General features: G+C 46.1%; 1 protein-coding gene across 2 annotated transcripts; it reads left to right on the forward strand.

Moving 5' to 3' along the window:
- Nucleotides 1-10,953: 10,953 nt before the first annotated feature.
- Nucleotides 10,954-14,868, forward strand: EXT-LIKE (hydroxyproline-rich glycoprotein family protein). 2 transcript variants are annotated; one of them, XM_087334248.1, is made up of 6 exons: nucleotides 10,954-11,130; nucleotides 12,087-12,187; nucleotides 12,431-12,540; nucleotides 12,626-12,701; nucleotides 12,861-12,998; nucleotides 13,652-14,868. In XM_087334248.1, the coding sequence occupies exons 1-6, from the start codon at nucleotides 11,043-11,045 to the stop codon at nucleotides 14,681-14,683; spliced, it is 1,545 nt and encodes a 514-aa protein (XP_087190374.1). In that variant the 5' UTR covers nucleotides 10,954-11,042; the 3' UTR covers nucleotides 14,684-14,868. The 2 variants fall into 2 exon arrangements, with proteins under 2 accessions (XP_087190374.1, XP_087190376.1); XM_087334250.1 differs by having other exon boundaries at nucleotides 13,655-14,868.
- Nucleotides 14,869-15,884: the final 1,016 nt, after the last annotated feature.

Consider the following 15,884-nt stretch of genomic DNA (forward strand, 5'->3'; position numbering starts at 1 on the left):
CCTGCAGCCGGTCAACAGAGTGACCATTCGGAACGCGGGAATCGGACCGACCATAAACGATTTCGCGGAGGCCTTCGCCGGAAGGTCGATTTACTCGGTCGGAGATCTGTACTCGGGGTACGACCAGTTCCAGCTAGCCGTGGAGAGCAGAGACATTACGACGATGCGAACTCCCCTCGGCCTAGTGCGAATGTGTACCCTGCCGCAAGGAGGGACCAACTCGGTGGCCCACATGGTGAATGCAATGAACAAGGTACTGAGGGATTGCATCCCGGACATCACCATGCCGTTTCTAGACGACATCCCTATCAAAGGGTGCTCGGTGGAAGAGAAGGACGAGACAGTCGGGTCGGACGAGTGCCGGTGATTCGTGGCAACACACATCGGCGACTGCGAGAAGGTGCTACAAAGGCTAGAGGATGCGAGGCTCACCTTCTCCGGGGAGAAATCGGCCTTCGGGCAATCAGAAATCCTGGTGGTCGGGCACCTATGTGGACCATGTGGCCGGAAGCCGTCTCCGGCAAAGGTAGAAGCCATCTCCACGATGAAGACCGACTGTAGCTCGGTTACGGAAGTTCGGAGGTTCCTAGGGGCATGCGCATTCTACCACATATGGATCCCGCATTACGCCCACGTTGCGGAGCCGCTATACGGGTTGCTGAAGAAAGGGCGAAAATTCGAGTGGCGAGACGAGCACACGGAGTCGGTCCGGAAGCTGAAGGAAGCTCTTGCGGCAGCACCGACGCTCCGGAGGGCTGTCTACGGGAAGGGTACCCCGGTATACATAACAGTGGATATGAGTCCGACCGGGATCGGATGGGTCGTCAACCAAGAGGACAAGGACGGCATTCGGTTCCCGATCCGATTCGGCGCGAAGGTCCTCAGTGAACGACAGCGAGGGTACGCCCAGGTTAAACACTGTTATACGTTTTAGGGCTAGGGTTAAGGACGATGATAATCATGATAAAGATAGACATGGTGGTTATGATGATGATGGAGAGTATGGGATTGATGGCGAGAGAGATCATGTGCATTGAGAAGCATTGCGGGGTGGGGGGTGGTGCCTAGAATGGCTCCACCCCCCTCCCAAGGGGGTTCAACGTTAAGGGGAGGGAAGAGAGAGAGAGAGAGATGAAAAGAGATATAGATAGAGAGAAATGATTCATTTTTCATTCATTCCCCATAAGGGGGTTAAATAGTACAAGAGGGCGTAGATACAAAGGGGTGTAAGCCCCCTAGAGCATTCATATTGGACACTCACTCACACCTCCTCGTATCCATCCACATGCACACACGTGTGCATGTGTTCACATATGTATTGACTTACAATTACATTTATGCCCCCTACACACACACACAACAATCATCATGATAACATTTGACCCTCGCTCATCACATTGACTCTCCGTACATCTCGTACGGGGTAACACAATATGGCACGCCCGTGGGAAAGTGCCTTGCATGTCGATCCCACATGCCTTGATGATGATATTTCTTCGACCAAAACTTCCATCGGTTCTTTCAACGATCGACTCCCTCGATCGGAATGCTTGACTCGAACATCTTTGTCGGTCAGCAAATCGTCCGCGACACAAACATTCTCGTTCTGTCGGCTTACGAACTTTGTCATGGGTCCAAAATCATGTCGTATGTATGTGTGTTCTTCCTTTGTTTTGAGTGTGTGTGAGTAGTCTTGGGGATTTTCAAAATTCTAGTGGTGCCCTCTTGTTTTTAAAATTTTATATTGTGCCCTTATGTTTATGAAATCTTTATGAATACCCTTTATGTTTTTAAAATATTGACAATGCCCTCAGGTTTTTGGAAATTTGTCGGATGCCCTCATTGTTTAGAAATTTCTTGGATGCTCTTTTATCATTCTCTTTTTCCCTCATTTTTCTGTTTTTGTCTTTTTCTGTTTCTTGCCTCTTCTTCCTCGACCGGTTCCTGTTTCGTTGCCTTTTCTTCTATCTTTTTCTCATTCTTGCTTCTATCATTGTTCACCTATTTTTCTTTCTTTCCACTCTATCTCTTGTTTTCCATATGCTTGCTTCTTGCTTCTTCTTTATCTTCTTTTGTCTTCTTCCTTTGATGTTTTGGTCGGCCAGTCTGTGCGTACATCTTCTTCATGGAATCCTCTCTATTCTCCCTTCTCTTTCTCCTTGTACTTCTTCTGTGTCGTTTCCCGCCATGTCTTCCTCCTTCTTTGGTTCTTTTTCTTCCTTTCGTTTTCTTTTGTTCTGTCTCATTTTCTGCTTTGTACTTCATCTTTCTCTTCTTTCTATCTTCCTCTTTTGTTTTGCATCTCCCTTCTTCCTATGGTTGTTTTTGCTTCCTCTCCTTCTGATGTTTTGTGTGTTTCCATTTTTGTCTCTGACTTTGGTTCTAGACCCGTCTCCGTCCGTCGTCCTTCGTCTCTTCATTGTCCGTCGGCGTCTCTATCTCTGTCACTGGCTGCTGATCCGTCGACGTCGGCGTCCGTGTCACCTCCTCCCAGTCATCCTTCTTTATTTGTCTTTGTATGGCTAGTCCGTCCACTCTAGCCACTCCAGCCACTCTCCGGTTGTTGTTTGGCCGTCATTCCAGTCGCTACGGTCACTCTTTGGCTACTCTCCGGCCATTTCGACTGTTCCTTGGCTATTGTTCGTCTATCGTCATCTCTGTCCCGTCGCTTGTCTGTCTCTAACCAGCCGCTTTCGTTCATCGGTGGTGACTTTCCCTTAGCACTCCCATCCGGCCGTCTCTTTCTCTGTTCAGCCCTCTAGCGGCTCCGTTCCCGTATCTGTTGCTTCCCTCTGTCGCTCTGTGTTTATCCGCCGCCACTGTCTATTGTCTTTCGGTTCGTACTGACCGGTTGTCCGGCAGTCAGTTCGTCTGTTGTCCGACTTCTGGTCCATTCCAGATGTCGTTCTGACCGTGCGTCCAGTCCGTTGTCCTGGCCGTGTGTCTGTTTCTTCGGCCGCATCTGCGCATTTTAGCCGCCCCGACCGCAACCGGCTGCTTTCCGGTCGCCGCCCCTATTCTGCCGTCATCATCGTTGTTCCGGCCGCTCTTTGGCTGCTTGTTTGATCCAGCCATTGTGTTCATTTGTTTGGCCCGTTCAGTTGTCTCTTCTAGTCTGTTCCGGCCATTCGTCCTGCCGACTCTTTGTGTCTGTTTGTGTCGGTGTCATTGTTCTGGCCATTGAGCCATCTTAGTTTGAACCGTTCTAGCTAACTTTGTTAGATGTGTCTCTGTATCCAACTGTCTCTGTCATTTCTTCGTCGTCCGGCGTTGTCCAGTCCGGAGGTCTCTGTTTTGGCGCCGTTCGGCCACTACGACCGCTCTTAGGTCGCTCTCCGGCCTCGTCCAGCCCTCCGGCCGCTCCGGTTGCTCCAGCTATTGTCCGACTGTTTCCGGTCCTTCCGACTGCTCTTTCCGCAGTCTGGCCCATCGGGCCATGTCTGTCCGGTCCATCTCCAGACATCTTTGTGGCCGGCCTTGTCGGCGCTCCTCGGTCAGTCTGCAGTTGGCCGTCTGTCCCCTGGCCACTCTGTTCAGTCGTCATACGGTTGTCGGCCGTTGATATCTGATGGTTGTCTCTTGCATCACACGTTCTTGCACACACACGTTGCTAGTTCTCGTACCTCATTCTGCGACTTTTCTAGGACATTGTGATCACCATTTACTGCGCATCATCGATTCGATTTATTGTACATTCTTCCACTCCGTCCATTCATTGACTTCTTTGCAGACATCCTCATCACATATCATGCTTCAACTCCGTCTCGCACTTTGCCACCGTCATTTGTCGCTAACCGCAACCGCACACTCGCGTATCTATGTCGTCGTTACTCACACATGTCCACCATTTCTTGCACTTAGTCACTATGTCTTGCATCGCCGCATATCATTCTTCGACTCCGTCTCGAAAGGGGGGTCGCCTTAGTGGTCACCAAAATGTGTTATACGTTTTAGGGCTAGGGTTAAGGACGATGATAATCATGATAAAGATAGACATGGTGGTTATGATGATGATGGAGAGTATGGGATTGATGGCGAGAGAGATCATGTGCATTGAGAAGCATTGTGGGGTGGGGGGTGGTGCCTAGAATGGCTCCACCCCCCTCCCAAGGGGGTTCAACGTTAAGGGGAGGGAAGAGAGAGAGAGAGAGATGAAAAGAGATATAGATAGAGAGAAATGATTCATTTTTCATTCATTCCCCATAAGGGGGTTAAATAGTACAAGAGGGCGTAGATACAAAGGGGTGTAAGCCCCCTAGAGCATTCATATTGGACACTCACTCACACCTCCTCGTATCCATCCACATGCACACACGTGTGCATGTGTTCACATATGTATTGACTTACAATTACATTTATGCCCCCTACACACACACAACAATCATCATGATAACATTTGACCCTCGCTCATCACATTGACTCTCCGTACATCTCGTACGGGGTAACAAACACGAACTCTGGGGTATTGTTTCGGCAGTAAAGGCCGACAAAGACTACTTGATCGGGACAGAAGTGGTTATCGAGACGGATTGCCTGCCGATTCTCGGCATGGTTTCCGGATGCGCGACACCGGACCTGGCGATGCTCCGGTGGATAGCGTACATCAAGTCCCTGGACCCGGAAATACGGCACATTTCCGGAAAGGACAACGCCATGGCCGACATGCTTTCGAGGGCGAGGTTTGATGACGAGGGCGGCATGGTTTCAGAGGACGAAGAAGTCGGCGTGGACTTCTTCGAGGCGGCGTACGTAACGACCGATGGGACGAGCACTCCGGCACTTAACGACTTCGACGAGAGCAAGTACGACGGCGAGTGGCTCCAGATCGGTGGATTTTTTAGGACAATGACGCCGGATGCGTCATGGACGAAGGACGAGGCCAACCGGATCCGGAAGAAAGCTTACCGATTCTTTCTCCGGGACGGATACTTATGGAAGCACCCGAAGAAGAGGAACGGCGTCCCGCTCCGGGTGGTGGTGATGAAGGAAGAACAGGAGGAGCTGCTGACGGCCTACCACGACAGCCCTTGGGCTGGACACCGTGGAACGTGGGCCACGTTCGAGAAGATAAAGGGGAAGTACTGGTGGCCGGGACTGTACCGGGACGTGCATCAGTTCGTGACGACTTGCGAGAGCTGTCAGATGCACTCCGTAGTCCGACATCGGGACGAGCTTCACCCTACGTACCCTCCAACCATCCACTTCAAATGGATGGTAGACCTGGTGACGATGCCGATGGGAGTAGGACAGATGCGGTATCTGGTCCTAGCTTGGGAAGATCTGACGAACCGGGTAGAAGGTCGGGCCCTTCAGAACAAAACGACCGCGGCCGTATGTCGGTTCCTGATTGAGGATGTCATATGCCGGTACGGGTGCGTCGGGAAGATCGTGGCTGATCGCGGGGAGTTGGACGCCGAAGAGGCCGAGGAGCTGTTCGGCTGGCTAGGAGTCAAGCTCTCGCTTACCACTGCATACAATCCGGAGGCGAATGGGAAGGTGGAGCGCGGACACGGACCGATCATCAAGGCGTTAGTTCGGGCATGCGGAGGACAAGTCGGGAACTGGCCGCAGCTATTGCCTTACGCGTTGTGGGCGAACCGAACTACGCACAGTTCGGTAACCGGATTCATGCCGACAGAACTCATGTTTGGGCAGAAGCCGGTCATGCCGATGGAACGTACGATCTCCTCGTGGGCAACCGTGGACTGGAGAGACGAGATGAGCCGGGAGGAACTGCTGGTGGCGCGTATACGACAGCTCGAGCGAAGACCGGAGGACGTGGAGCAGGCTGTGGAAAAGCTTCGGGAAGCAAGGATGAGGAACAAAGCCCGGTTCGACCGAACGCACCGGCTCCGACCGAAGAAGATCGAGGAAGGCGACTGGGTGCTAGTCTATGACAACAGCCTCGACAACCAGCACCGAGCGACACGGAAGTTCGCAAGAAGGTGGTTCGGGCCTTACGTGGTACAAAGCGCCAACGACAACGGGACGTACCATCTGGCGGAACTCGACGGCACGAGAATGGCGATACCGGTAGCTGGGAAGCGGGTCAAAACGTTCAAGAAGCGTCACGACGACGAGCCGGATCCGGATAACCTAGACCGGGACGATGAATGATCCGAAACCGAAGAAGAACCGACGGGCGGAGAATAAAGGCTGGACCGGTTTTCTCCATCTCAACTCAATTTGGCGCATGCCGGTGGATGCACGGTTAGGTGGGGGCGGATGTCGTGAAGAAAACCGTCCACAAGCGGAATCGGTGCACCGGAGCGTAGGAACCGGCTCTTCATGCACGTGTGCCTTACGTTGTACATAGGAGATCCTAGGCAGGTAGATTTGGTAGGTAAGAAGTAAAGGGGAAACGGCTCTTTCCTGGCTAAAAAAAAAGGAGGGAGATGAGGAGGAGGAGGGGGATCGCGGAGAGTCGAGGGGCTCTCTCTCTCTCTGGTTCGCAAACGCCATAATTTCCTTCTATGCAGGTTTCGGGAGGCTCGCGCTGCTCTGAGGAATGCCCGAGTGCTTCCGGCAGCACCTCCAACCTACTCCTTCCTTTCTGTGCGTTTACGAACAGGTATCGGCATCTGTTCGCCGGCCTGTTCGGTTGTAACCGACTCCGTGTTGTGTTGTTTGTCTTTGTTAATACATACATACGTTTGTGTCTCTCTGTGTCGCTGTCCCACTCGCGTCTTTATGTCGAAGGGCCGTGTCCCTGTGAATCTACTCTCGCACGTAGTGGGTCTCTTCTCCTTTCTCTCTTGCTCTTCGGTACAGGACCCCCGAGGTCCCGCCTCATTCCACGCATCCGCGAGGAATACCTCGACACCGTATACGAGCCCGACCGGGATAGGATGGGTGATCAATCAGGAGAACGAGAGCAGCACGCGGTTCCCGATCCGGTTCAGAGCGAAGGTTCTCAGTGAGCGACAACGAGGATACACCCAAGTTCAGCGCGAACTTTGGGGTATCGTTTCGGCGGTCAAGACCGATAAAGACTACTTGATTGGAACAAAAGTAATCATCGAGACAGACTGCCTACCAATCCTCGGTACGGTTTCCGGATGCGCGACTCTGAACCTGGCAATGCTTAGGTGGATCACATACATTAAGTCCCTGGACCCGTAGATACGACACATCTCCGGAAAGGACAACACCATGGCCGATATGCTTTCTAGAGCGTGTTTCGACGACGAGAACGACATGGTTTCGGAGGACGAAGAAGTCGGCGTAGACTTCTTTTAGTAGGCTCCCGTAGCCACAAGGGCAGGGAGCACTCCGACGCTTAACGAGTTCAACGAGAGCGAGTATGACGGGGAGTGGCTCCAGGTTGGAAGGTTCTTGATGACAATGGTGCCAGACACGACATGGACTAAAGAGGAGGCTAACCGAATCCGGAAGAAAGCGTACCGATTCTCCCTACGGGACACAAGTATATGGAAGCTCCCAAAGAAGCGAGGTGGCATTCCACTTCGTGTAGTGGCGAAAAGGACGAGCAGGACAAGTTATTAACGGCGTACCACGAGAGTCCTTGGGCCGGACACCGCAGGACATGGGCCACGTTCGAGAAACTGAAAGAGAAATACTGGTGGTCGGGGCTGTACAGGGATGTGTACTAGTTCGTGATGACGTGCGAAAGCTGTCAGCTGCACTCCACAGTCCGACATCGAGATGAGCTACACCCGACCTACCCACCAACCGTCCATTTCAAGTGGATGGTAGACTTAGTGACGATGCCGATGGGGGTGGGGCAGATGCGGTACATGGTGCTTGCGCAGGAGGATTTGACGAACCAGGTGGAGGGCCACACACTGCAGAACAAGACGACTGCGGCGGCGTGCTGGTTTTTTATCGAAGAGGTAGTATGTCGGTATGGGTGCGTAGGGAAGATCATGGCGGACCGAGGAGAGCTGAACGCGCAAGAAGCTGAGGAGTTGTTCGACCGGCTAGGGGTCAAGCTCTCTCTCACCACGACATACAATCCGGAGGCCAACGGGAAGGTAGAACGCGGGCATGGGACGATCGTGAAGGCGCTGGTACGCGCGTGCGACGGACAGGTCAGGAATTGGCTGCGACTCCTTCCTTACGCGTTGTGGGCGGACCGGACTACGCACAAATCGGTAACAGGGTTCATGCCAATGGAGCTGATGTACACGTAGAAGCCTATCATGCCGGTGGACCGGACGATTTCCTCCTGGGCGGTGATAGATTAGAGAGACGAGATGAGTTGGGAGGAGCTGTTGGTGGCGCGGATTCGACAGCTCGAGCGAAGACCGGAGGACGTGAAGCATGCAAAGGCGAAGCTACATGCGGCGAGGGAGAGGAACAAAGGCCGGTTCGACCGGACGCACCGGCTACGGCCAAATAAGATCGAGGAAGGTGACTGGGTGTTGGTGTACGACAACAACCTCGACAACTAGCACAATGCAACGCGCAAATTCACGAGGAGATGGTTCGGGCCCTACGCCGTAACGAGCGCTAATGATAACGGGACGTATCATCTTGCGGAGCTCGACGGGACGCGATTAACAGTGCCGATAGCTGGGAAGCAGATCAAGGCGTTCAAGAAGCGGCATGAGGACGAGCCGGACCCGGGAAGCGTGATGGACGACGACGACCGGTTCGGAGCAGACGAGGATTCGGGAAGTGACAGATGATTACAAGTCGGTCTTCTCCAACGATTGTTAGTGTCCGGCGCATACCGGTGGATGCACAGTTTGGTGGGGGTGGATGTCGTGAAAAAAACCGGCCCTAAGAGGAATCAAGGAATTAAAGGCGTGAACCTGCCCTTGCACAAGTGTGCGCGAATTAATACACTATGCATAACTAGGAATAGGACGGCAGATGTAAATATACTAGGTATGACATATTTATTAGCTAGGAAATCGATGCGTATCTCTGTTCGAAGGGACAAAGAATAAAGTTGACGTGTTTTGATGTAACGGCCTCCTCGGCGACCTATAAAAGGGAGGGGAGAAGAAGAAGAAGGGATCGCGTTTTGGCGAGGACAAGGTGTTGTCGGACTGGGTTTCAAGCTCTCTCCTCCTCTATCGTTTCTCTCCACTCTGTTTGAGGTCGGTTGCCTCTGTTGTGTGTAAGCTCACGTGCTTCCAACAGAGGCTCCATCGTGCGTTCTCTGTGTTGCGTGTGTGTGCATGGGTTCTCTGTGATGGGTCTGTTGTCGGCTTGCCAGTTGTAATCTTGCAAAAATTGTAACCTTGCTAGTTATTGAATTCAAACTTCTGTTTTCTCTCTCTTGTGTTGTCGTGAGTTCCCTCTACCTTGTCCGATGAGCGTGTATCAGGTTCGAAGACTATATGTGTTGAGGTCTTATTCAGCTAGTAACACTGTCGGCAACGAGCAGGCCTAGCCGGCGATACACTCACGTATCTCTCTCTCCCTTTTGATCTCTTAAACCCCTCGGTCCAAGACTCCCGCGGTCCCGCCTTAGTTTCTCCCGCGTGAGCGGAACTACACGACAATGGCTCATAGGTAAGGGCTCTTCAAGCGAGAGCCAAGGGTCGTGGGGGTCTTCTCCGTCTGCTCCTCATGCAACGCTTCTTCTTCTTCAAGCGAGAGCCAAAGCTCTTTTGAGTTCAAGATCATCAATGACAAGATGCAACAAAGTCATGTCACTGGTCCTCTAAACCAACTCAAGGATATCTCTACGAGGCTATACCCTTAGATCTTACATCTCTATCTTCTTTATCTATCTATCTTTTAAGTCACTCAATGTAACAAAGTTACGATAAAATATCAAAGTATCTTCTCAATTCCTGAACTAGTGTAATTTGTGATTTTGGTATCTATTTCCAATTATTTCTTGTAAATATTTTGTCTAAATTAATCACGATCAAATGAAGAACACGTTAGACTAATCGACTCATAATTTTGAGCCTAGTTGTGATGGCCACCATGTCATGGTAAGGTTTGAACCCATATGTGTACATGCTAATAACTTAACTAATTCCTTATTAATATATTGTAACATAATTGCATAAAGGGTCGAACCTTAGAACATTCTAGAACTTTCCGAAACATTCTAGAAAAACCCTAAAATGCTCCACGACTCACTATATAATGAAACCCCATAAGTCTTGTCGAACCATTTTAGTTAAACACTAGCCTCAAGTCCTCTGAGTAAGCCCTCTCTTGTGGGGGGGGGGGAATTTTTAATTTTATGATTTTCTTAATGCCCCTCCTTTGACTGAAGCCGTTGAGTCAAATGCTACCTTTGACTCAAGCCTTTGAGTGAAGACTCTAGCCATCGAGTAAAGGCTAGCGTAACTCTATTCTTCAATTGAAGGCTACTTCGAATCGAGCTTTCGAGTCTTCTATGCGTGATGCTCGTGGCTGCCATACCTCATCACCACTCGTCGATCGCCACCTTTCACACTATTGTTGATCGATCAATGTCGTCATCCCTGTGCCCACCTAATATACTTAGCCGCGATGATTGTTGCGATTGTTGTTGTCACTGTCCACTACCCCGCGAGTGCTATTGGCTACCATCATCCATCGTCGTCATCAACAGGTGATGTTAGTTTATGTCAACACCAACCATGTCATTTTGCTGGCATCACACTTACTCTTTCACTCCCTCTCTCTCCAGAGTCCACAACCGTACCCTTCCTTTATGCTTATTACACTTAAACTTTTAAAAAACTTAAAAAGTTCCCTATCCACAAGAAAAGGGAACGAAAAACTAAGCTTCCCCAAATACCCCTCCCTTTAGGCTTCTACCCACCAATACGCATTTTATTGTGAAGTGGATGAAAGCATAATATGAACCATACGTGCATTCGCATTCGCGAATGTTGCAATCCTTCGAGGAGGGGCATTTATGTAATATTTGGAAACCTTGGGATTGAAGGGCCCTATTTTTGTAAATAATGCAAAATTATTTCTTCTCTTCTCGTCGCTGCCAATTTTTCTGCCATTTTTGCCTTCAGATTTGATTTCCTTCCTTCTGTTCTTTTCTTTCTTCATCAGAGATCTTTTCTTCTTCATCTTCTCCTCCTCCTTCTTCTTTGACAGCATCAGCAGCTATGGCGGAACCTGCGAAGAAGTACCTCCTTCCTTACCTGCAACGTGCAGATGAATTGCAGAAGCATGAACCCCTCGTGGCGTATTACTGTGAGAATTCGAACCCTCTTTCCCCTTTTTCTTCTCCTTCTTCTTTTCTTTTTACATTCTCGTACCGTTTTTTTCCATCATAATGAACTGAAAGAAATAAATAGATGAATTCTAGAAGTTTTTTTCCCGGATTTAATAGGCAATCGCAAATCAATATATGATTAGATTGGGGATTTCATAACGTTTGATCATCATCAAATTAAATCTAGAGGTGTTCTATGTGTTTCTATTTTCCTGTATGGATAGAGAAGAATCAAATTATATATATATAAAACTTCCTGTCTTAGTTATCTTGAAATGTTCATTTTAATGACTAAGGTTTTTAAATAACCATAGTTTTATTTCTAAACAAATTAAACCCTGAAAAGTTAGTTTTTAAATACCTGTAGTACCTACTTATAGATTTGGTGCAGATAGTAATGACTCATTGAAAACTATGAGTTTTCAATAAATATAGATTTTTTTTGGATGTAGACATGAATGAAGCTAGGATGCTAAATAATTTTGGGAAACAACTCAGAAATACCCAAGTTTATCTTTATTTCGCGATATGCTCAAAGTTTTCCTTATTACCCCAAATTGCCCCTGGTAAATTCTAGAAAGAGAGTAAAATGGAATGGATTAACTATATAATTGCTCAAATAGTGCATATAAATTTGGAAAAGGGGACGACTTGAGCATATAAATGTGGTTGGCCAACAACATCTAGGGAAATAATAGAATCTAGGGGGCAATTGAGGATGTCAAAGAACAAGTAGATGTACTTTAGGAGTGTCTTTCCTCATGTTCTCTATAGGATGTATCTAGCATTCAACTAGGCATAAGGACTTTTATTATCTTCTATTCACTTGGGTGTATTTTGGGAGGTTTTTTGGTCATTTTCTCTATATGATTTATCTACCATTCAACTAGGTATAAGGGCCCTCATGATCTTCTATTGTTGTCTCTTCTTGTAGGCCGCCTCTATGCTATGGAAAGAGGGTTGAAAATACCAGGAAAGGAAAGGACAAAAACGACAAATCAAATATTGGTTTCCTTAATGAATCAATTGGAGAAGGTATGTTTTCTTCTCTTAAAAGGATTTTTTTCATATTTGTATATCTTGATGCAATAAGTTAAAATTTCTAGATTAATTGGTTTGTATAACATGATATTGGCAACGATCAAAGCTGAAGACGCAGGAAATTTTGACTCGTCTCAATTCCTATGTTCACATCATATTCTTTGCTATGTTTTTGTGTAACATCTTTGTACATTTATATATTCTTCATAACACTCTTGTTTTGAATTACTTTTACAGGATAAAAAGGTTATTCAATCGAGTCCAGAAGACAGTCTACATGTAGAAGGATTTGCTCTCAGTGTTTTTGCAAAGGCTGATAAGCAAGATAGATCAGGGCAAGCTGACCTGTAAGTCATGTTAGCAATTCAATAATGCAATATCTACCCTTTTGCATTAGATATTCTTTTTTATCATCTTGTTTGCATTTTACAGAAATACTGCAAAAACGTTTTATGCTGCGAGCTTGTTCATTGAAATTTTGCAGCAGTTTGGCCCTTTGGATCCAGATGTGAGTGATAGCCATACCTATATTTCAAATTCAATATACGTGAAAAACAATTATCTTATTCATAGTGTCCTTCAGTCTATATTCCGTGCTATTGATAGTGCATACGGTAAGGGTTACATGCACATAGTATGTTGAAAGTTTTGTCTACTTGGTTTGTAGATCGAACAAAAGCAAAAATATGCAGTGTGGAAAGCCGCAGATATACGGAAAGCTATCAATGAAGGTAGGAAGCCTGTACCGGGACCTCCTGGTGGTGATGACGACGATTTGCTGGATTCGTCGAAAGGGGCAAGTTTTGTAAGTAAAATACTTGTATTTAATTACTATTTACAAATAATTTGTCATGTTAATTGAGGGAGAAATGCAGGCGTTAGATTTAAACCCATGCGTTATCCGCTTGTAGAGCACTTACATATGCTATTTGAGAATTTTATGGTTCATTCATCACCTTGCCTCACTCTTTCAGGGGTTGATTAAGGGCATTTGGGAAATAAAGAGAAACACTGGTATTTCAGAGGTTTCCCAATATTTCAACAAACTATGTATGCTTTAAATAAATCAGTTGAAGTTTTACGACAGTAGTTAATGTATGCATAGATAATAACTCAGTCTGTATCGGATGCTCCTGTTGCAGCTTGTTCTTGTGGTAGTCAACCCCATGGATAAAGTATTAAAGAGTTAATAAATTAGATAAGACCTTCATTGAATGATGACATATTATAATGTTGTTGGGATAGGAAGTATTTGACAGGAGTGATACAATGGTGGTTATTAAGGCATGCACATTTAGATTAAAAATTATAGGAATATCTAGACCAGAGTTCACTTAGGCTTTTTTTGGGGGTTCTGCTATGTGGAAATTTGGTTCTTTCTTTTTTTCATCACAGTTTTTATATCATGTAATCTCATGAATTTAAATGATTGTGCGTTTCGGTGTCTGTTTTGTACAGAAGAGGCTGGATAGCACGGGTACAAGAGCACCTGAATTAAAGCCAGATTTACCACAACTGCCAACAACTAAAGGATTCCTTGATGATAGAGCTACAAGACCACCAGATGATGGTTCACTTTCGCAGCAGCCTCCACATGCAAGATTCTCAACGCCGAGTCCAAATCAAGTTCTGCAACCTGATCATGTTGAGCATTCAGGTAATAACCAACATGGAATTCCTCAACCACCTCATGATTCAAGTCATCATGGCTATACAACGACTTATCCTATCTCACACTACTCTCCTGTCAACACAACAACATTATCTGGAACTCAGTATGGATCTACGCCACCGTCAGATGCTTATAGTGGACCTTCTCACAGTGAAAACTACAACCATGACTATTTGCAAACTTCGATTGGAGGATTTGCCCATCCAAATGTGCCTACGACATATGTTGATACACCTACATCTTTATCTGGAAGTCAGTATGGATCAGTGCCACACTCAGATGCATATGGTGGACAGCCTCACAATGAAAAGTATATTAATGACTATGCACAAAATGCTATGGGAGGATCTGTCCACCCAAATATGTATTCTGTTCAAACAGGATTTGTCCACCCAAATATACCTCCTACACAAACAGGATTTGCCCACCCTAATATGGCTACCACACAAACAAGTTTTGCCCGCCCAAATATGCCTACTACTCATGTTGGGAGCAATGGAGGATTGGAAGAAGCTAGTACTTATTATCAATCTCAAGAGGGCACAAGTCCAAGCATAGCTACATACCCTTCTTCATTGACACCAGTAAATACAATATATGGTTCTTTCAGTGAACATACAAATGGATTAGAGAGGATCGCTAGTGCTCCTTTACCGACATCTAAAACAGAGCATTATCAGCCCCCTCCTGACAAGATTGCAGAAGCACAAAAGGCTGCAAAGTTTGCTGTTAGTGCCCTTTCCTTTGATGATATCCCAACTGCCATTTCGTATTTGCAACGTTCCATTGAGTTGTTGACGAGACCTTCTCTTGCATGATTTTGATGTTTGTGAGAAGAAACATAGTGTGATGGTTAGTGTAATACATTCATATGTGATATTGTCCATGTGTTTTAACAGATGTCTTCAAACTTGTAAAGCATCTAAAAGATATTCTCATTTCCTCCCTTTTCATTGTCTTTTGTGAAGAATAATATGAGCTGCCCCACCTTTGTGTTGTAACTTATTTGTTTTAACATTTTTCAACTGTTTGGAGCTTTGAATAAGATTGCGAAAATGAGCACCAATGAACATGGTGTTGAACATTCTGAACATACGATGCAAGATTTCGTTGATTGAATATGAATAGCACTTTTTGCTTGTACACATGAAAGCCCAAGAATCCATCAATCTAAAATTTAACTACCGCTAAACTACATTTTTTTTTTCCCAATATACTTACCGCTAAACGGTGATATTATCTAAAATCATTTTGGTAAGATTTGACAAATCCATATGGATGAGACCTTTTGTCCAAGTCATTTCATAAGTCACCATTTTCTTAATTGATCTTGAGGATATTAAATATGGTAGTCTCAAAGATGATAACGTTTAAATTAAGGCAATGGGAATTGGTGGCTTGAGTATATTAGATTCAGAACACATCAATGAGAGATATCTAAAGTTAGCATGCCCTCATATTACATTAGCCTTTATCTTTATTAATGTAATATATATGTATAGCAAAACCATTTTGTTCCTAAGCTCATTGGTATTAATCATTAAATCCACATTGTTCCTTTCAAGTTCATTGCTTTAAGTTTTGGAGATATTTCAAAGTGTTGAATTTTATTTGAGGTGTTTTGAATGGCTTTTTATACAAGTTCTTCACATTCCAGATTTTTTAGGAGTTGGCCTATCGCTCACAATCTCTATCAATTCATGGTGCAAAAAAGATGGAAATGTACCAAATATCAAATAGCATGTAAAGCATCATAAATAAAAATCTACCTAAATGAGATGCAAATGTACCCAATTAATTACCATGTAGCTTTGTCGTACAAAACCGACCATGATTGTTCAATAGTTGTTTATATTATTTCCATCTCCTCTTTATGGAGAGAGAGAGAGAGAGAGAGATGGATACCAATTTGAAACTTCTATGTGCACAAATACCCCTTTTTTGGTCTAATAAAAATGAATTAATAGGTTATTGCTAACTTTTATGTGTACTTCCATAAAGCTCCACATAAACCAACCT

This window comes from Azolla caroliniana, unplaced genomic scaffold (assembly GCF_043228905.1).
Source record: "Azolla caroliniana isolate FFs.n. ecotype wild unplaced genomic scaffold, voAzoCaro1.0.p SCAF_18, whole genome shotgun sequence".
In the NCBI taxonomy this organism is placed as follows: Eukaryota; Viridiplantae; Streptophyta; class Polypodiopsida; order Salviniales; family Salviniaceae; genus Azolla; species Azolla caroliniana.